Here is a 22,500-nt window from a genome sequence, read left to right as displayed (position 1 = left end):
GTACAGTACACAGAATTGCTATTTCAACTAACTTGGTCATTACAATTACAAGTAAAGTATACTGTATGTTTATTTAACACAAAAGGTGTATTGAAGTTGTGCTAATGAAGTTGTGCTAAACTAATGTCACAGTTCAGCTAACTGATATGACAAAAATGCATTTCCAGAATACCACAGACCCCGCCTACATATTGTTTAAGGGATCACATATTAATCTTTCCTGAAATTCAATCTTAAGTTGAGTGTGACAGTGACACTAAAGGCTATATATAGTGTTGTGTAATTGATATGTGATTTATATTGATACATCACCCCATCAATGACTATCCAAAACAGACCAAACTTGTGAGTAGAACTAGTGCTGACAGTTATAGACAGACACAGATCTGTAGCTGGAAACCATACATACAGGTACCCTGTCTCTGCTAAGTTACTGAGGCTAAATGTGAGCTTGATTAGGATTTTTATGGATGCTCTCCTTGCAAACTTATGTTGCTATTTGACATGGTGGTGTTAGTGGCTGTCCATTACATGCACTCTCCTCTCTGGTCAGGATATTAATATCAAACCCAATGCCTTCACAACATCATGGATACACTGAAATGCCAAAATCAGGCCTTTGAATAAAGTGGTAAAACAAAGTCCTGACTCACTGTGGACATCAAAGATTAGGGGGTTCCCTGAACCGCTGGACAAACCCAGGTGTGTGCCACATATTGGTGGTACATAGTGAGGTCTCCCCTTCATTGTGCAGTACTTTCAGAGTGTAGTAAAACAAAATACCAATGTAACATGTTGCTGAAGTTCTACCCACAGCATTAGAGTGTTTTGGATAGTCATCCACATAAATTACACACCAACAGTATATATTTGTATATTTGTCACTGTCACTTATAATTTAAGATTGAATTTCAGTAAGGATTAATATGTGATATCTTTACAAATATGTGGGCCAGGGCAGTGGCATTCTGGAAGTGCAGAATGTAACATCAGTTAGCACACCTTGTGTTTACACAATATACTTTACTTGTAATGACCAAGTTAGGTTAAATAGGAATTCTCCTTAGTGTAAGTGTACTACACAAAGTAAGCATTTGTTTGCACAACTTCGAATTCCTATCCCAGATTAGTCTGTAATTTCAAGGCAATCGGTTTGCATGCATTTTTTTAAACTACAGTTAAAAACACACACACACACACACACCCACACACACACAGTACATACTCATACATACTTACTATACCTGCAGATATACAGTACATACTGTACATTCATACATTCAGTACATACATACATACATACATAAATACATATCCACACATGCATGCATATATACATGAATACTGCATATATGCTTACATGCATGCATATAATTCTAAGGTATATGTACATTCATGAGTTGGAGATATCAGCCAAGAACCATAAATGCTTAAACATTCACACATGCAAATGTATGCAGGAATGCAGGAACTCAAAAACTTGAGGTCTAGTTTGTATGATGTAGTGTAGTGTAGTGTAGTGTGCAGTGGGGAAGGGAGCACTGATAGCTGCAGGGTGCACAGGATGGGACCAGGAATGTGCCAGGTATTACAGTGACTTTATTGAAGTGGTCTTGAATTTCCCCTTGGGGATCAATAAAGTATCTATCTATCTATCTATCTATCTGGTCATCAGTGTCCAGTTACTCTCCTGTGCAGCGATAGTGTGAAACACACGTGTCTGCTTATGCACTGTGATGGTATCATTCAGTAATGAATTCTTAAGCATGCATTCGGAGTTCTCCACATCTCTTCACATAAAGTCCCCTCACTGATTCACCAAAGCCTCAGACCCTGCACTCGCTTAATCCACTGCAGATAGCTCTGCTGCACTTAAATGATAGCCTCAGAGGTCTCATGGGACTACCTTTATGTGACCAGCAGTTGTCCTCTTCACTTGGACCGTAGCTTTTTGTCCTTGTGTGTGTGGTGTGTGTGTGTGTGTTTGTGTGTGTGTGTGTGTGTGTGTGTGTGTGTGTGTGTGTGTGTGTGTGTCTGTGTGTGTGTGTGTGTGTGTACACATGTTTGTGTGCATGCACATGTTTGTGTGTCTGTATTTATGTGTCCTTGTCTGTGTGTGTGTGTGTGTGTGTGTGTGTGTGTGCTTGTGTGTATTTGTGTGTCAGAGGGCTATACTGAGATTCATGTTGGTTCTCTATTGCCTCATGAGGCTCAGTGTGTTATTAGTTTGCTGTCTTCTGATGTTTTCTCAGTGACTCGCAGGAGGAAGGTGCACAGTATGTCATCTCATTCTGTTTGTGTCACACAGTACATTAGTTTAGCTCATATGTCCCCGTATAGCTTTGACAGGAGTCACAGCTATGCAGAGTCTGCAGAAGAAGGCAGCTTAAAGACAGCTTACAGTGATTTGTGCTAGTGGAAGTCTTTCTGTGACAGTGTAGGGGTGTGTCTGAATTAATATCATATTTATGTGCAGTTTGCTGTCTGTGCGTTTGTGTGTGCAAATATGTGTGTCTTTTGGATGTAAATATGTACAGTGTGTGTGTGTGTGTATGTGTGTGTGTGTGTGTGTCTGTGTGTGTAGAGGCTTCGTGCTCCAGGCTGTGTTTGAGGCTGGCTGCAGTTGGACTCTTTGCAGCTCTCTGGGAGTGCGATCACTGCGGCAGCCTTGCCTGCTCACGGAGCCAGCTGAGTTTGGGCCAAAATCCCGCTACCACCACCACCCCCATCACCATCCCCCCACCTCCCCTCCGGTTCAGCTCCAGGGCTGAGGCTGAAGCCAGTGGGCAGAGCCTCCGGTAAACGTCCCTCTGATCTCCGCTTCTAGGCCCATCAGCATCACATCAGTACACCTCAAAGAGGAGAGCGTTAGCAAGTCGGCAGCTAGATTAGCGCTTGGACGGCGCTAAAAAAGCGCACGTTTGTGACTAATGTTTTTTCTGATGCGAGCTGAAGCGCGGATAAGTGTTATAAATAGGCTGATGCAGCACTCCCTGATTGGCCAGGTGCACTCGTCTTCAGTGTGGACGGTAGTGAAATGCAGCCCTCAGAATTGTGGTGCAGATCATTTTGGCCGATAGTCAGTTGTGGCTTTTCTCTTTCAGCCCTGGACTAATGCTTATGCTTTACTGCCATCTTGTGGCCCGTTGCACACCTTGCTGTCATCAGAGTAGATATAATTTGCTGGCATTTGTAGTGTTGCTATAGAGACATGTGGGTTCAGGTTTCCATCACAAATCTCTCTATTGTTTTTTAAAAAAGGATTGTCTGATTGTATTTATTTAAATTATTTATTCATTTATTGTTTTATTTTTATATTGCCCTCGGTAATAAACCGCTGGTGTGCCTGGTCAGTGCAATATGTAGCATTCACACTGGAGATTGTGTTTGGTTTGTGTGCAGATGAGAAGAGTTTCATAGGAAAGATTCCCTAATTCCTTCTGATTGATTCCTCTGCAGTGCTGTCCTCACATCTCTGCCCCTTTCATCTGTTCTGCTCCTGCTCTGGAAGCCATCAGGAGTTAACCATATTTGTAAGGGCCCATAAAATAAACACTGTAAGCTAGCTTGGTTTTTATGATGACATTCTTCCACTCCGCATCTGCTGAAAATGAGTTTGTTGATATCTTGTGTACAAACCATAACTACATATTTATTGCAGGATTACCCCCCCCCCCCCCATTTTTTATTATTCCCTGTGTGGCATTCATCTTTGTAAACACCTGTCATATCAGGTTTTGGAGGCAAATACTGCAGTGATTTATAACAGTTGTGTTTCTGGACCGAAAAATGCACCAAAAAATGATGAGTCTGATGAATTGCACCAGGCAAATTCGGGGTCCTATTAATTACCCTGGATGCTGGGGTGATGTGTCCAACCCGCTGAGCTCACACACACACACACACACACACACAACCCCCCCACACACACACACATGGATGGAGGGGCCACCTCAGGCTGTTTGTCTTACAGAAAATGACCGTCACTTGGCTTCTCATGAGAGAAAGTTTATTTGCTCTCTCTCTCTCTTTTCCTTTTGGCATCGTTCCCCTCCATGACTTTGTCCTCCCTCGCTTGGAGACTAGTATTAAAGTGTGTGTGTGTGTGTGTGTGTGTGTGTGTGTGTGTGTGCGTGCGCGTTTGAGTGAGCGCTTTTCCTGTGGGCCTTGTGCTTCCAGTAATGGCAAAAAATGCATTTAATGAGCCTGTGTCCATTTTCTAAGCTTCCCTCTCCATCACTCAAGTGGGAAATTGCACTCCGTCAGAAACGCTCCAGGTTTAATGGCATAGTTCCCGGCAGCTTCATATCTGGAGCTCAACAGTCCTCATGTCACCCCCTGTCTCAGTCCACCCAGCATGTGTCCACTGCACCCACTCCCACTGTATCAGGTTTCATAGGGAAGGTAGTAGGGGTTTGCTTTGACTGAGGAGAGATTAATTAAGGCCCAAGTGTCTGTATGGGTTTGAGAGTGCCGCTGAGGGCTTGTGACGGAGTGGGTGGAGGAGGTGGGGTGACGGGGGTGACGTGAGCGGAGCTGATAGATGAGAGCAGTGAGAGAGTAACTCACCCTGTCGTTCAAGGAAAGTGCCACCGACTGAGGTTTGACAGATTAGCCACTGGTTCTTGTCCCTCTGGATAAGCTGAGAGTTATTTCATTGTCCATGGTCATCAGTTTTCCTCCTCCTCCTCCTCCTCCTCCTCCTCCTCCTCCTCCTCCTCCTCCTCCTCCTCCTCCTTCAGGTTAATCAGTTTATCTCACCCTCGCTCCTTTTTTTCTATTTTCCCGTCGTACAGAGAGGTTGAGAGGCCAGAGAAGCTAGAGCAACAGGCGGTCCCGCAGACCAATCATGTCAACAGCTGCAGCAAGAGCTCCTCCCAGCCCGAGAGCCTCTACCAGCCAGCGGAGCGGGGGGAGGGACCCAGCAAGGACGTGGAGCGGGCAGAGGCACAGGCCAGGGTGGAGGTGGAAGGGCTCTCGCCGGACTCGGTGCCCCCCCCGCGGCCCTCCTCCACCCTGCCGTCCACCCACCGTAACGGCCTCACCCCAGGCCCCGGGGCGCTGGCCCCCGAGCAGAACGGCGGCGTGGTGTACAAGAGGGCCACGGTGCAGCGCGCCCACACGGAGAAGCAGGTGCAGAGGAAGACTGCGCTGGCCCAGGTGGAGCACTGGGTCAAAGTGCAGAAAGGAGACCCCAAGAGGTTAGTGTGACCAGAAGTTGGGCGGCAGTGGTCTGTCGGTTAGGAGGGTTTGGCGTCCAAATGTAGCCCTGAAGGTTGTGGATTTGATCCCAGGGGCTGCCACTAGTTGCTCTAGTGGGACTGTCCCTGTAGTTAATTCACAGCCAATTCAGCCTCAATTCAAGTCCCTCTGGATAAGAGTGTCATCTAAATGACAAACAATATAATGTAATGACCATCCCAGGCTGCTCTGTCTTTGACTGTTCGACTGATCCCCATAATTTGGTGTCCCACACACAGCCCACAAAATGGCATATCTTCCCAAGAAATTGGAGCAAAAGTTGTGTCGCCCTTGTAATTACCTTTGTGTGTAATTCTATTGCAGCCGTCAGTCACGTTTTTGTCGTGAGAGAGTTGCACAGACTCTGAGAACATTACGGAGGTAAAAATAAATCTAGTGTAGAATGGTGCCCTCTGTTGGTGTAAAGTGGTAGTGCATCCTGTAAGCCACAGTAAGACATGCACAAATACTGTAGGCTTAGTATGAGATAAAAGTGTTTTTTATCTTGCTTTTATAGACATCCCTTTAAAATTGACTAGCGTATTAACAATACCATCTAACGATAAGAGTGTTATTGAGTAGTTAAAGTGTTATTGTGGCTGAACAGCTGCTGGATGAAAGGCCTGTTTCCTGTGCCTCAGCCATCCCTCCACAGACTACAGCCTCCCCCGGCGGACGCCTCCTCTGCAGCCCAAGGCCAGCATAGTGGAGGCCTACCAGTCGTTGCCAAAGACCCTCCGTCTCCCCTCCTCCGGGGGCTCCCCACCGACGCCCCGCAACCTGCCCAGCGATTACAAGTACGCCCAGGACCGCCTGAGCCACTTCCGCATGAGCACGGACGAGCGGCTGGCGAGCCGCGAGGGCATGGTGTGGCAGCTGTACGAGTGGCAGCAGCGGCAGCAGTTCCGGCACGGCAGCCCCACGGCGCCCATCTACACGGGGCCCGACTACCTGGACACGGCCGGCGCCTCCTTCCGCGTGACGCTGGAGGTGCCGCGCTCCATCTCCGTGCCGCCGTCGCCCTGCGAGGTGCCCCCGTCCGCGCCCTCCTCCAAGCCGCTGTCTCCGCGGAGACCGCACACGCCCTCCGACCGGGTGACAGTGCGGCCGCTCAACGAGGTCCCGCTCGCCGACCACCCGTTTCTCTGCTCCCCGCGACGCACGTGCTCACAGCTCTCCAAGGTACGGCGCAAAGCAACAATGCAATAACTCAAACAGTAACTATACTCTATACTATATTACTTTCACACACACACACACACACACACACACAAACACACACACACACACACACACACATACACATACACAGATACACAGACAAGACACTGAAAGATACCACAAAGGCAGTTGAGAGCAATTGGCTGACAACATGTCTACCCCCCAGCTTGTGACAGATGGCTTGTGTGGGGAGTTGTGGAGGTCCAGGGCAGTCCTGTAGAGTTAGGCTCATGGGAAGCCAGGCCTGAGAAGTAGCCGCCCCGTAGTTTCCCTCCAATCTTGCCTTTGATCCTCGTGATGAGCTGTGACTGATTCACACAGTCTCCACCCAGTGCTCATCCCCCAGGTGCCATGAGAATGTGAGAGAGGGAACGTGGCAGAGAGAGATGGAGGGAGGGAGAGAAAGAGAGAGGGAGAGAGGGAAAGAAAGAGTGCATGTTAGAGGCAGAGGCAAAGTCTGTGTGTGTCTGTATATGACAAAGAAAGGGGGGAAGGTCTGTGTGTGTTGTGGCTGTGTAGTGTGTGTGTGTGTGTGTGTGTGTGTGTGTGTGTGTGTGTGTGAGAGAGAGAGAGAGACAGAGAGAGGTTTCATGGGTGTGTGTGTGTGTGTGTGTGTGTGTGTGTGTGTGTGTGTGTGTGTGTGTGTGTGTGTGAGAGACAGAGAGAGATTTCATGGGTGTGTGTGTGTGTGTGTGTGTGTGTGTGGTGGGATAGAGCTGACGATCGACGCGACGCTTGTTTCCCTGCCACACCCCCCACATGAGAAAGGCCCACTTCACAGCCCTGCACCACACACACAGAGCCCTAGAGAGCTCACACACACACCCAACACCAGTCGCATGCGCACACCACCCCTTCACACTCGCACAAGTAAACAAAGTGTCATGTTTGCACAGTGTCCGTATAAGTCATAGGCCGCCTGAAGTCACTAATTATGCCCTTCAAAGACAAAATATCCGTACAAATGAATAGGATTGTCATAAACTAGTACAGTACAGAATAAAAAGAGCATCACGTCTTAATGTGCAGAGCCACAGCCTACAAAACCTAGCCTCGGAAAAATAGAGCTTGTGGAGCCTAAATTAAGACGAAGGATGAACTCTGGTTTGCTTTGCATCCAACAGCTGCGGTTAAGCTGCGATGGGTCCACAGCCACGGCGCATATTTTACCCTTGTGCTCAGTGGGCCTCAATGGACGCATCGTTAAGAAAGCTGTGTTATTAGTGGCTGATAAGTCTTGCCAACGGCGTCTTTGCACCCTCCTGCACAGCCTCAAACATCAGCAGCGCGGTCGCTTTCTTCTGATCTCGCATTTAAATAAAAAACCTATTATGCAGCAAAAAAAACAGAGCCATGGGAATCCTCGCGCAAACGGCTCACAGTGCCCACCCTCCCCCACCCCCACCTCCACTCGCTCGTAGCAAACAAATGTTATTTTAAGAAAGCAGGTTGGTGCTAATTTATGTGGAGTTAATTAAATCTCTTGTCGTTTGTGTCCTGTTTGAGGCGCAGTGATGGGCCGTGGCTGTGAGATTTTGTGCGTTAAGCAAAAACGTCAAGTGTTTTTGCAAGGGCCTGTGGCAGTGAAGACGAGGCATACACCTTCTTTTTTTTGAGAAATACATAGAAAACTAGTGGTGTGAAAATGTGCAGTGCCAAGCATAAGTGTAAGAGGAGGTAAACTTCATAACTGACTTCTGGATGACATGCTAGTGAACTCAGGAATGTGAAATCTAATATCGCTGACTGTACACATTTATTGTTTGTATAGTGGGCTGCTCTCTCTGCAGATGAAAGGGATTGACTTTGCTGTTCTGTTTATTGTGTGTGTGTGCGTGTGTGTGTGTGTGTGCGTGTGTGTGTGTGTGTGTGTGTGTGTGTGTGTGTGTGTGTAGACTGCACAAATAGAGAGACGATCAGTGCCAACCATGGGCTACATCACCCATACGGTCAGCGCACCAAGCTTGCATGGGAAAACGGTAAGAGCTTAGCCACTTCATACAATGTTCTGTTTTTCCTGTTGACTGAACTCAAACACGTCTCCCCATAGAGAAGCAGAAACACGTCCACTTGGATGGTGTTTCTGTGTTTACATGGAAGACGGCACTGCAGAACCCTTTTGATGGCATTTAACAGTGTACTTGTGGGTGAATGGTAGTTGTGATGGGGTGAGAGTGTACGAGTGTGCTCAAGGTGGTGTGAACGTGCATATCTGTGGTATCAGAGGATAAGCTAATAAATGGTGGAGTGAGTGTGTACATGGTGGTAGAGGTTAAAGTGTGTGACCTGGGTGGTGTGGTCAAGTGATGAAAAAAAGAACATAAAGATGGACATTATGAGTCCAAGTGCTGTATGTGGTCAGTGTGCATGGAAACCAGGCTTCTGGTGACTGAGAGCAGTCGGGGCGCACTCCCTTCACGCTCTCTGGCGCCGCCCCGGTGGACAGGCACTGAAGCGCTGTTTCTGCCCCCTTGTTTTCTCTCCCTGCTGGACACAGCCGGAGGAGCTCACCCTGCTCCTCATCCAGCTCAGGAGGCATCAGGCCAAGATGGCGGGCGTGCGCAGTGACACGCTCGCGCACCTCCGCCACCACCACCACCAGCAGCACAATGGCCTCTCCAGCCTGCAGGTCAGGCCTAGTGACTGCCAAACAAGCCCCCTGCTACCCCCTGCTACAGTCTGTGAATGTACTTTGTTTACTCAGCCCTTTCCCTTCCCAACCTGCTTTGTGGCCGGGATGCCTCCTTTTCACCATCATTATGATTATCATTATTTGTCATTTTGTGTTGTTTACCTTTCTGCCTTTTAGTTTTGTTTTTTTTGTGGTGATGGTGTGGATGCTACTCGTTAGCATGGAGCTTGTCATGTAGAGATTGAGTATTTAGATCTCTGAAATGTGAATGCTGCGTGTGTGATAGCGCCATTTTGTGCTGTGTCCTGTAGAGCCCTGCGCCTTGTGCTCTGCGTTCCTCTCCCCTTTTGTTTGCACCTCTTGAATTCTTTGGAATTGATTTGAGTATTTACACTACCCATGACCCCCCCTGGCCCTCCCCCCAAAACCCCGTCCACAAATGAGCTGTGTTTCCGAGCATGCTGCTTGTTGAATTTCTCCGTGCTTCAGTCACAGTGATGAAAAGGCTCAATGACGTAAAAGGAGGGTGTAAGTAACAAATGGAATGTGAAGGTCTTTCGCCTCTTAGTTCATCTCCAAACCACAGAGTGGAGATTTATCCCCTGGTGAAGAGCTGGCCATGTGTACAATGCTGAATGGTTTGTTACTGATAAAGATGTTTTGTGACTTTGTTCATATAAAAAAAATGCTGGATCTGGTCTGCAAACTGAAGTGGTGGGCAGGCTTAAAAGCTGTGATGCTTCTTAAGATGCTTTCAGATGCGATCTCCAGAGCTGAAAGAATCGCACTGCAGCTGTACTTATGTACTGTATTATTGGGCCTCATGCAGGAAGCAACACAAGCAACACACATACTGTACCCTCTTACACTACCCTCCAGAATGATTGGCACCTTTGGAAAAGTTGGAAAAACAGGTATTATTAAAAAAAACTTACTTATCTTTTGCTGATTTATTGTAATCTCACAATCAAAACAACAGAAAAATCTGACATTGAAGGGAAGCAAGAAAAAGGAAGAAAAGGAAAATGTCATAAAGAAATAAATATTTTTTTACAGAAATTGTGAGATTACAATCAATTACCATCAGATTATTCTTTATACCTGTGTTTAGTAAACTTTAGCAGAGGTGCCAATAATTCTGGAGGGTACTGCATTTTTGTTTGCATCCACAAATTGTTCTGATATTGTAGTACCCACTGAATACTGAGAATTCACCATTGTTTTGATATTTGTGCTCTTCTGTTAGGTAAGAGATCATTTTGCAAGTGATGGAGAGCACTCTTAGTAAGATAAGAAAATACTGCGCATGGCCCATGAATACCTACTGTAGTACTCAGACTATTGAGAGTATGACTGTGTCAGTTGGAGTACCTTATAACTTTTGCTCCTTTTCCCATATCGCTCTCTGATTTGATTTTAATCAGTTTTGCTCTAAATCAAATCAGTTGCTCCAGTTTTATTTATGTGATTTTTTTTGTATACTTATACTAAAAGATTACTCTCATTCTCCTCAGCCTGATTTCCAATCAGTTAGAGATGCAAATTTTCATTCAAATCATGGGCTGTCTCTACCAGCATACTTTGCAGCTTCCTGTCATGTGACCTGTCTTTCCGTTCCCCCCACCTTAAGGCCGATGATACTTACATGCAGCTGAAGAAGGACCTGGAGTATCTAGACCTGAAGGTGGGCCCGTTGAAGCTAATATCGCTTCCTCATTTTTCTCCCCTTTGAATCCCCCCTGTCCTCCTCCTCCCTGTTCTCCTGCTCTCCTCCACCCTTCTCTCCTCCCCCTCCTCTCCTCTCCTCTCCTCTCCACCCTGCTGCCCCGTGGGCTTGTGCTCCACCCTCCTGTCCTCTCCCTGCTCTGGTCTCTCCTGTAGCCCTAACAGCCTGGGTGTGGTGTCTGCTAACATCTTCAGCCCTTCCCAGGACTCCTCTGACTGAGACAGCAGTGTGGACACTCCTGAGTGCTCTGATGGCTTGTGTGTGCACACTTAACTTGAATCTTTGTTCAGCCTTCCCATCACTCTCCTCTCCTGCCCCTAATCGCGCCAAGTTCAACTTACGTGTGCAGACTGGCCAGAGCTGATGTGGTGGAGAATATGCACTCCTGCATACACCATTAAACTACAATTCTATTCATTTGTACAGTAATGCATGGCAGTAAATGAACAGATTCAGAGGTGCTTGTTAAGCATTTACTGTAGATTACTATCGGGCTACTGCCTCTGGTTGTCTAACAGTATTGCACAATGCTACAGTGCTGCTTGATGGGACTTAAAGGTCAGATGAATTGGAGAGAAACAAACCTGAATCCAGGTTAATAAACTACATTTCCCATCAGGAAGTGCTGTCTCACTTTCATGTTTATAGCCTTTTGCTCAAAACCTACTCTCTTTGTTTAAACACAGATCATTGCCTCAAATCCACCTTATCTGTTTTCAGGAAATATTAATCCTGACATCTAGTAGTTTGTATGACTAACACCTAATATCCAGTGAGTGATGTGTAATTCATAACACCACTTTCTATCTTCAAACAGATGAAAAGTATTGAACAACTGATCGTTTTGGTTTGCAATAGCATACAAAAGTCCTCTCACGGTTTGGGCTCCGTTCTGAATGTAAGAATGGTGTGCATACAAAGCGTGACCATTCCATGGCTTCGCCAGTAGACTTGTGAAACTGCTGGCCCATGTGTGCTGTTCGTTAGGTGTGCCCGTGTTGCCCTCGAGGCATAGCTTGGCATAGGTACTCATTTCGGTGTGGTGCAGTACCCTATTCTGACCGTGTGCTGTTTGGAGCTTCTTATTATTTCTCTTTTTCATTTTCTCTTCAGGGAGGAGCCTGAAGGCCTTCTCTTGGTAGCTATCAATACTGACTATTCTAATCATTGATTTAAAGCTACTGTGGGTGGAATCTATCTATTTCTAGTACAGATACCCAGTATTAAGTAGTACAATGTCTATTCTTTGCCTGGGGATTGGTGAAACCATTTGGGAGTCTGCTGATCTGAGTACTTAGAGAGCATGCCATTAATATCCAGCTGCTAACCACTAACCCTTCAAAATTAATTGACCAGCTCAGTGACTTTGAAGTGAACTTGCACTCAGTTAACCATACACTCCTCTGACAATCCGCCATATTCCTTGTGGTTACAGTACTCCCACATGGTTCATCATAGGGACGTAATCATGAAAAGTATTGATAACCTGCCAGGGGAAAGAGTCGCCTTGGCTCCTCCTAAACACACAGCTGCTCCCCATTCATAAATATGTCATATGGCTTACAGAGTGGGCTGATTTTTGTTTTTGATTTTCCACAATGCATTTTGGTTTTTGGTTTTCGCTCTTGCTGAAATTGTTATCAGTATGACTTCAGCACGTCTGTCACCAGTGACGCCTTGCTATCTTGTCAAATTGATAGAGGATGCCTGAGTTACGCCTTCCCTTACTGTTCCATGTTCAGTTTGTTGTAGTTGGCTGGGTGCGGTTGTGTCTCTTTGCTCATTTCTGGCAAACTGTTGCACCATGCGAGTCCTCTCACATCTCTGGGTCACACAGGTCACCGGTCGTGAAACGCTAAAAGACAGACCAGCACGGCCCGTTAAAATAGCTGAAAGTGACATTGATGTAAGTATGGCAGTCTTGCCCCCCCCCCCTCCCAACCCCCATCCCATTTTTTGCTGATTAAATATCTAGTCTCCGCAACATTCCCTCAACCAGCCCTTCATTATGTTTTTTTGAACACAAAATGTTATCACAAGAGAGGGAGAGAGAGAGAGAGGGAGAGAGAGAGGGAGAGAGAGAGAGGGAAACTGTTGGAAGAGAAAGAGATGGATAGAGAGTAAAAGATGAGAGAGCAAGCCATGCCAAGTGTCTGTTGTGTGGTTGTGTAGTGGTAAACAGAGGCATCAGAGTAAGATAAACAGACTGGGTCCTCAGCAGGGAGAGCCTGCCTCTGATGGAGCCGGCGAGAGTATCGACAAGGGCTTTTATTCCGAGCTCTCAATTTAAAGGGAAAAATACATGCAATGGGATTTTATATTTTGAGCTCTTAAATTTTTCAGTTTGATTTTTGTATTCCAGCTTCTTTCCCCCTTCTCTGTTCATGCAATTGGAGGTAAATAGGATGGAAGCCCTGGCTTTTCATCATTAACATTGTTCCACTTTAACAATTTATAAGAATTTGCTGGTGATTTTTGTCTGACTGATGAATAATTGATGCCGTTAAAACAACAATATACGGCAGTAAAATAAAAACAGCTTAATAATTAATTGAACGGAATGATAAATAGAGCTGAGAATAAACACTCGCTGTGTGAGAAAGCTTTGCAAACTAGGCAGGCTATAAAGAATTCGCCAACTTATTTGCTCTGTATTTTTCCCCTCACACTTCTCATCTAAAGTAACCTATTTTTTAAAAATGCTAGATATTACCAGGAATGGGATCAGGGTTGGATACTCTATTGGCTAAATGAATGTTAATTCTTAGCGTAATGAATGCTATTTCCCATTCACGACGGTAGTCATTGCTGTTCTTCTCTATTCTTCTCCACTGTGTCCTTGATGGCTGCTCAGTGTGTCTGGGGCATCTGGACAGACAGGGTAAAAAGGAGGGTCTGCCTTTTCTCCACGCTCTCTAGGTGAAGCTGAGCAGATTATGTGAACAGGACAAGATCCTTCAAGAGTTGGAGATGAGGATTCGTACTCTAAAGGAGGATAAGGTACAGACCTTGACAACTCGGCCATGCTTTTCTTACCTTGTGTCCTGCCAGGTGAAAAGAAATCCGCAGGTCACAACCCAGCAGTTCTTTGACCACAGTTCTTTTATTGCATCTCCATGTCATCTTTATATAATGCCAATAGTCTTTTATTGAAAGATGGAACAGGACATTTGTCCAAAGCATTCTTAACACAAAATGATTCAATGCACCCATTCATTGACCAACTGAGCTGCACTCTGTCCTTGAACATGATTAAAAGGAGATTAAATCTGTCGAATGAACGCAGCTTGAACGCGCTGCCAAGCCATCGCAGAATGACGCCGGTGGTAAAGTAGTAAAAATAATAATAAAAGAAAAAAGAAAATCAAGTACAAAGCCCCGAGTCTCATTGGAGAGGAAAGCCTGGAAGGGCACTAAAGCAAAATCTGACCACCCACAGCGCTGATGGAGGAGAAAGTAAAATAATGGATTGTCTGAGGTATTGGGCTGAGATGACTCATCAGTATAGTTTAATGCTTTGCCATGAGAATTATACACACACACACACAGTTTTAATGGTCCCCTTGCTGATGTGTGTGTGTGCATCTGTGTGTGGGTGTGAACCCCTTTAGGACAAGCTGGAGTCGGTGCTGGATGTGTCTCATCAGCAGATGGAGCAGTACCGCGACCAGCCCGCTCACGCCGAGAAGATCGCCTACCAGCAGAGGCTGCTGCAGGAGGACGTGGTGCACATCCGTGCTGAGATTTCACAGCTCTCCACGGTGGGCATACTGTACACACGCATGCAGTACACACACACATACACATACTCTACATACATGTGCATGCACACTCAGTTATGTTGCCTCCGCCCGTGTGTGTGTGTGTGTGTGTGTGTGTGTGTGTGTGTGTGTGTGTGTGTGTGTGTGTGTGTGTGTTGAGCAGGAGATGGAGAACGCCTGGAGTGAGTACAGCCGTCTGGAGGTGGATGTGGACCGGCTCAGGTCGGCCCTGCAGGAGCAGATGAGTAGCTGCTCCATCACTCAGGTCTGCACCACCCGACACACTCCATCACCCCACCCTCCCACCTGCACACACTCACCCCCACATAACCCCACCCTCCCACCTGCGCACACTCACCCCCACATAACCCCACCCTCCCACGATCATTCATAACACTCATCTCTTATAACCCCACCCTCCCACGATCATTCATAACACTCATCTCCTATAACCCCACAATGGTCACAGTCTCATCTCATCTGCACCTCACCCCATCACCGGTCAGCAGGGCACACCCTAACGCTCATCAATACTCATCAATACTCATCAATACTCATCAATACTCATCAATACTCATCCCCCAGAACCCCACGGTCACTACGGTCTGGTCTGCTCACGCTCACCCCTACACAACCCCATCAACTGACCCTCCGATCTGCCCCCTCAAAGGCCCTTTATTTTCCTTCATCTGTCCCTTCTGTGTGACTGCTCATCATAACATTCTGCCGAGGCTTGTTAACAGTAACTAAATAAACCCATTGCTTTATCAGACAATTTATATTGAAATGAGCCCAACTGTCTCATGAGATGTAAGCACTAAGTACTTTGCGTGGTTTTTGAGAAGGGAAGCGCATAATGGAAATAGACAGACAGTGATGACATGTGATGACAAAAGTCAGAGCACACCCTAAGATGTGTGTGTATCTGGCCTGTCTCTGATTGCCTCTGATCCGTTTGTGGTTGTGTGTGTCTGTGTGTGTGTGTGTGTGTGTGTGTGTGTGTGTGTGTGTGTGTGTGTGTGTGTGTGTGTGTGTGTGTGTGTGTGTGTGTCTGTGTGTGTCTGTGTGTCTGTCCTTCTGCAGCAAGAGAAAGCTCAGTTGAGGAAGGAGCTGTGGCGGATAGAGGATGTGATGGCTGGCTTGAGCTCCAGCAAAGCCAACTACAAAATCACAGTCGACTCAGTGCAGAACCCAGGTGAGAGGGGCCCTGTACCTGTGCCTGTGCCTGTATCTGTGGCTGTGGCTGTGGCTACACACTACCGTCAGTCATACTTACAAGTGGAACATGTTGGGTCTTGGTTAACTCCCATGTTTGGACCCCCATTTGTTATGCCAATTTATGTGTCTTTGTCCATGTATGTCTGTAGATGTAGATGTGTATTCTGCACATTGGTGAATGTGTATGAATTTTGGAGTGCATTATGCTCAGTGTGTGTGTGTGTGTGTGTGTGTGTGTGTGTGTGTGTGTGTGTGTGTGTGTGTGTGTGTGTGTGTGTATGTGTGTGTGTGTGTGCGTGCGTGCGCATGTGGGCTCCACAGAGCGGAAACTTGTGCCTTCAGTGTCCTCCTCAGTGCCTTCCCTCTCGGCGAGCCCGTCGGCAGGGCAGCTGAAGTCTCTTCCGCACAGCCCCTCCCAGCCTACCCAGCAGCCCACTGGCCTGCACGCTGCACACAAACCAAAATGGGTGAGTGCTGGACAGCGTAGCTTCAGTGTGTTTGGTCACTATAGATGCTCTCTCCTTCACTCAGTGGATCCAACAGAGATGTTAGGTTGGATCTGAAAGGTGGGTGTAAAAGATGAAGGACCCCCATTCTTGAATTCTTTTGCTAAATGTCATTACTCTTTCCCTGCTGCACAGTGGCTGGAAGACTGGGCAAAGATATGCCATGAGACTACTGGTGCCCAAGACCACAATGCTTGCTCTGTTGAAAGCAGAACACTTCATGCGGTCAGATTATGATCAAATAAGAGTTTTAGAGAGACCAGTTCCATGGGAGCACTCAAAACACAGGCTTACAGATCAAACCATTTCATGCGTCTGCCCAGCTGGCCCCAGGACTTCTTCTTAGGTTTATTCATTCAGAGTTTTTTTATTTGTCCCAGTCCACTTACTGCTTGTTCACAGGGATGGAGTTCAAGCTGGGCTCTCTGTCTTGAGACATTCATATGTTATTGTGCTATAGATGTTGAATTGTATACATACTGCCCACTATAGTTGGAAATGTGCCATACACTGTACTGATGCATTGGCCATCTGTTGGACAGGCTGAGGAGGGTGCTCCACCACGGCCTCCTCTCCCTCAGCTCTACAGCCCTGATGAGCACCCCCCTGAAGTGCCCCCCCTGCCCAAGGAGTCGTCCGTCATCAGGCACACTTCTGTCCGAGGCCTCAAGCGCCAGTCCGACGAGCGCAAGAGAGACCGCGAGATCGGGCAGTTCTCCAACGGAGATAAGGTTGGACACTCTGGCCAGCAGGGGGTAGGGTTGGGATCATGCCCTGTCCAGATAATTTGCACTTTCCTAGATGCCTCCAGTTTTAAGCAGGCTTTTATACTGACAAGTCTTGACCATGAACGAAACTGTCTCTGTACATACTGTAGGTAGTAGTACGTCTATGCCCACTAAAGAATCCAGTAACCGGTGGGTTAAGATGTCTGAAGTTTCCCCAAAGATATGTGTGTATGTCTGAGCATTCCCTTTGGGTCATTCAGTCCCTGTCCAGAAGTATACTCAGTTGTCCAAGAGAGGACAGCTTTCTCTTTGAGGGCTTTAACCCATTTACTCCTGAAATGCCTGCTAAAAACGCCTATAGAATCCTATGGCATTCTAGACTAAATAACCTTATTTCCTGAGGGTTTTCTGAAAAAATACTAAGAATTGTCAACGTCTACCAAAACCTTACTATCTAAGCCTCTGCACACCTAGAAACATGAAATAAAAAGCATGCTGCGCTACGCAGCAACGAGCAGGAGAGTCAATGTTGCGCTATGCAACAACAGGCGGGAGATAGAATGTTGCGTCGTGCAGCATCCAGCACGAATGGGTTAAGAGCATCAGATCAGCACGATGAGCTCTCTGTGTGTTTGTGGAATGGGGGAGGCGCATGGTTGCAGATGGATAGATGGATGAATGGCTGAAGCCTGGTCTCCCCGGTCCACAGGTGGAGCTGCGGGCGTTTCTCAGCGAGCCAGAGCTGAGGGGGGTCAGTGGGGTGCAGGGGGCCTCAGCGCTGACCAGCGGATACCAGACCCTGCCCAGCAGAGGTACAGTAGGCCTGCACCAGCAGCATCCACAGCACACACTGCTGGCTGACTAATGACTTTCCATGAAAGTTGTGTCATATGCATTAGCTGAAAGAGCTGGACAGTATGTTGACAAGTTAATTGCTGTTGATCTGCTGACATGTTTACCCAATTATTCTCAAATTTCAAGCCAATTATATTTCTATTTTTTTTATATACATCAATTTCTCATTATTGATCTCACCAATTTGGAGCATGCTTCCTGGAGTTTGGGATTACAGAGATAGTACCTGCACATTGAAGCCATGTTGCCACCCTGAAATGTGATTGTAATTGTTTGTTGAAGGTTGTGGTTTTAATACATGACACATGATATTGTGAGTCAACACAGCAGCATACTTTGACATTGTGTTTTTTTTCCATTTCTTTACTGACACTAAAAACTCTCTGTGGAATAACACAGGAATAACAGGCTCCTCCTCGCGACTGAATCAGTCCACCAACATTTCATCTTATGTCACCCTGAGAAGAGGAGCATCGGCGCCAGGCTTGAAGGTGAGTGGAGCGGAGAGAGAAAGATATATAGAGAGAGAGAGGGACAGAGAGAGAGAGAGAGAGAGAGAGAGGAGAGAGAGACAGAGAGAGAGGGAGAGAGAGGGAGAGAGAGACTGGCTGCAGAGCCTAGAGTCAAAGGAGCACTTTAAAGTCTTACTGGGGCTTAGGAGGCAACAAAGCGCGGGGGCGAGTGGCATCTCGAACGGCGGGGTCTTTTGTAGCGAGATGCGGACTCGAGATGATGAGATACCGCTCCCTGGTATAAAACGCTGAATGCACGGGGGAAAAAAAGTTCATCTGGGAAGTGTGTGTGTGTGTGTGTGTGTGTGTGTGTGGGAGGGTGGGTGTGAGCGACTTGAGTGTAATGCTAATGAATTAGCGCTCGCTACGTCGCCCTGATGTGGAATGAGAAAGAGTGTTGCTCTCTTTCTCTTACTTGAGCTCTTTTTTTTCCACGCGTGTGTACACACACGCCCACAGCCACACACACACACACACACACACACACACACACACACGTACCCACAGGCCCACAAGGACACACACACACACACACACACACACACACACAGCCACTCATTTCATGCTAACACCCTATGTTGTGTGTGTGTGTGTGTGTGTGTGTGTGCAGAAGAAATTAAACAAGCAAATGAAGCATGAAGCAGCAAAGCTTTGAAATGTTCTCGGTGCTTCTCTGATCCACCCCATTCCCTCTTGCCCTCCCTCCCTTCTTCTTTTCCCATCCTCTCTTCCTCTCTTTCTCTTTCTTCCCTCCTCTCTCTCTCTCCAGATCGCAGTGCCTTCCTAATTCACTGCCTTTCTCCAATGCCCTCTCTGTCTCATTTTCTCTTTCATTCTCTCTCTCTCTAAGGGCTCACTCTATCTCCTTTTTCCTCTCTTTATTTCTGTATCTCTCCTATCTCTCTTATCTTCTCATCGCTCTCCTCTCTCCCTCCTATCTCTCTCTCTCTCTCCATCTTTCTCTTCCTCTCTGGTACAGTTTTGACTCTACTAATAACAAGTCCCTCCCCCCGTCTCCTCTTGTCTCCTCCACAGAGTAATCTGGAGCATCTGTACCCCCCCCCCCCCTCTCCCTCTGGTATGGTTTTGACTCTACTCCTTCTCGTCTCCTGCAGGAGAGACCAAAGAGCGCTCTGGAGCGTCTGTACTCGGGGGACCCTGCGCTGCAGCGGGGTCGCATGAGCGCCGAGGAGCAGCTGGAGCGCATGAAACGCCACCAGAAGGCGTTGGTGCGCGAGCGCAAGCGCACCCTCAGCCAGGGCGAGCGGCACGCCTCGGCCTCTGCCTCTGTGGCCTCCTCCCCGGCCGCCACCGGTCCCCGGTCTGGCTCGTCCGCGTCCGGAGCGACCACCCCGCGACCCGTCTCAGCTGACCTGGGATCAGTACGTTAGAGTTACCACAGCAGCTGCCAAAACTGGCCACTTCATACTTACAGTATTTACATACAAACATGCGTTAGCTCACAGTGTTCACGAACACATAGACACACACAAGAATAATTTATCATAACCATTATAGTGTACGCATAAACACACACACCGACTGAAACTCACCCACACATATACATAAACAAGCACATATAGTCTGATAAACAGACATACACAAACTCTACACACTCAACATGCTTAAATTGTTAGCAGAGCTATATTTCCAGACTAATGAGCATAGCTGTGGCAGTGACTGAACTAGGTGTATTTGCATGTGTAACATAGTGTGATAATGTTAAAGCCCAATAGGAAAAGCAGGCGGAGCAGGTGGAGTATGTGACAAACCTTTGTGTAGAAAGCAATGAGATGTGGAAATGAGACTGTTGAAGTGCCTCACAGAGGGAGCTGCTCGTACAAAGAGAGAACAAAGGATATGGACAGCTGCCTATGCAAGGAAGACAAAATGCCATGTGTTATGCTATTTATTTAAGAAAAGCTTTTTTGTAGAGATTTCTATATGAAGCATTTCTACATGAGTCTAACTTAAAGAAAAAAAATCTGAGTCTAACCCTGTGAAACTAGTAATGATTCCCAAGTGCCTTTTTCATGTGTGGGAAATGACGTTTTGGTTTTTGAAATGTTTGGGTCCCCCCTTGGCCTCTGGAGGCTGGGGAGAGTAAATCAGAGCCGCTGTGGCAGTACCTGGAGGCTCATGGGTCCATTAGAGGGGTGGGGGTTGGGATGGGCGGCGGATGGACGCGGGAGGACCCCGTTACTCTCCCCTCCTCTGTCTGCCTGCCCACCCTGTGGACGCTGCGCTAACTCATCCATGCAATCCTGGCTTGTCTCCGCCTGACCCCCCTGTCCCCACCCCCGCCTGCTCCCCAAACCTCCTCAGGCAGAAAGGAAGGCGCTTCTCTCCGCCGCTGTCCCTGTTGTCTGGGGTTCTAACGCTGGTGGCATGGCTATGGCTCAACAGGTGGGGATTGGACCCATGAGTCCAGTCTGCCTGTTCACCTATTACACATCAGTCACACATACACACACACACACACACACACACACACACACACACACACACACACACACACACACACACACAAACACACACACACACACACTGTCCATCTCACTGTGACTAAACCATATGGCAGCCAGAGCTCTCAGGCCTTACCGCATTGTTACATTCATCTCTTTTTCTCTGACTATTTATTTCTTCTTTTTCTCTCTTTTTATCATCCAGTCTTTTTACTCTTCCTCTTTTTCACACCTTTGTAATATCTGTTCCTGATCAGGCATCATTGTGCTCCACAGCGCTGACATCAAGTCTGTTTATTATTTGCTCTTTCACATTCTCTCATTACCCAGTCTAGTCTTCCCATCTGCTGCAATCACCAACATGGCTTGTGTTTTACATGTGTTTTATACCCAATAACGCGGCAGTGGTGCTGATTAATAATACAGTGTTGAATAATGACTCATACTACAGTGATCTGCCCCCGCCGTGCATATCATCGCTGGCTAATCTAAACTAATGCTGGCTTGTTATTTTGCCCGTAAGAAAATCAACAGCATGAAATCACTGCTCATGATTTATAGTCCTGCTATCTGGCCATGCAGCTGAGCTGGGCGAAGTGTGTGTGTGTGTGTGTGTGTGTGTGTGTGTGTGTGTGTGTGTGTGTGTGTGTGTGTGATCAGCTCGAGGACAGCGTTTCAGTGCTTGTCAGTCCGGAGGGGTGGTTAACTGCTAGCTCTAGCACTGTGTAGGACACTCATTGAGCATGCGCGGTGGGCTTCTGAAGGCTCGCATCACAACTTTGATACAGCACAGGCTGCATCATAGCAGGTCAGAGATTAATCTGCTAACTGATAAGTGATTGCACTGCTCCAGTAACTTTTATATGGGGGGGTTAAATCTTGTAGAAGTTTACACAGTCAAAATAAACAGTTTGCTTATAAAATAAAGTGCTCGCCGTGTTCTTTATTATTTTTCATTATTTGAAATGGTATGTTTATTATTGGAAAATGAAGCATGTGTTTTTCAATATTTCCCTTGCTATTCTGCTTTATTTTCATGTTTGTTTCGTGCTGTAAGCACAATGATGCCTGCATGTCTGCATGTGTTTATTTTTGGCTATTGATTATTGCCTTTGTCCTTATGTTCACCTTGGAAACGATCTACGCTAAGGTCTCAGAGCTCAGATGGCATAAACACAGTAAAGTTTTCACAAGGACCTGGGTTAATTATGTATTAAACGCCAGTGTCCGCTTACAGGTATGCCAACCTTATTCCACATACACTTAAAGGCTTTTTTCAATGGCCATTTGTACCACTGATAGAAAAAGTATATTACACACTGCACAGCATGACAACCTATTCATGACATTAAACTCTCTCTGCACATCATGTAAACTAATCCCCTACCACCGTAGTTGTCATACAAAGCCAACCAGAAACATTGTGCAAGAATGTCATGTCAAGAAGTCTTGTCCTAAGGGCAACTGTAAAAGAAGAACTCAACGCTTCTCCCTGAAAGAACAGACAGTGATGTATAGCTGTGAAAAGGATGTATCAGCCTAGAGTCGGCTAGATTCTCAGCCCTGTCTCTCTCTCACACACACACACACACACTTACACAGACACACAATGGCAACTTCATTGGTGGGTTTCTA

The 22,500-nt window shown here is 46.8% G+C and overlaps 1 protein-coding gene across 1 annotated transcript in view; it reads left to right on the top strand.

The window, feature by feature from the left end:
• The window catches only part of plekha7b (pleckstrin homology domain containing, family A member 7b), a 58,421-nt gene that overhangs the window by 28,889 nt on the left and 7,032 nt on the right, over positions 1–22,500 (top strand). The window contains exons 8-21 of the mRNA XM_076287881.1: positions 4,797–5,201; positions 5,883–6,423; positions 8,358–8,441; positions 10,725–10,778; positions 12,658–12,726; positions 13,740–13,820; positions 14,432–14,581; positions 14,745–14,846; positions 15,665–15,776; positions 16,121–16,266; positions 16,848–17,036; positions 17,743–17,845; positions 18,288–18,379; positions 19,516–19,782. Coding sequence (XP_076143996.1) covers positions 4,797–5,201; positions 5,883–6,423; positions 8,358–8,441; positions 10,725–10,778; positions 12,658–12,726; positions 13,740–13,820; positions 14,432–14,581; positions 14,745–14,846; positions 15,665–15,776; positions 16,121–16,266; positions 16,848–17,036; positions 17,743–17,845; positions 18,288–18,379; positions 19,516–19,782 — 2,395 coding nt within the window. The remainder of the gene's footprint in view (positions 1–4,796; positions 5,202–5,882; positions 6,424–8,357; positions 8,442–10,724; positions 10,779–12,657; positions 12,727–13,739; positions 13,821–14,431; positions 14,582–14,744; positions 14,847–15,664; positions 15,777–16,120; positions 16,267–16,847; positions 17,037–17,742; positions 17,846–18,287; positions 18,380–19,515; positions 19,783–22,500) is intronic.

This window comes from Alosa pseudoharengus, unplaced genomic scaffold (assembly GCF_046254945.1).
Source record: "Alosa pseudoharengus isolate Yale_2024_CS ecotype anadromous, Long Island Sound unplaced genomic scaffold, YU_APseudo_1.1 YU_APseudo_1.1_scf_16, whole genome shotgun sequence".
NCBI lineage: Eukaryota > Metazoa > Chordata > Actinopteri > Clupeiformes > Clupeidae > Alosa > Alosa pseudoharengus.
The sequence above is the reverse complement of the archived record's forward strand: the minus strand, read 5'-3'. Positions and strand labels throughout refer to the sequence as shown.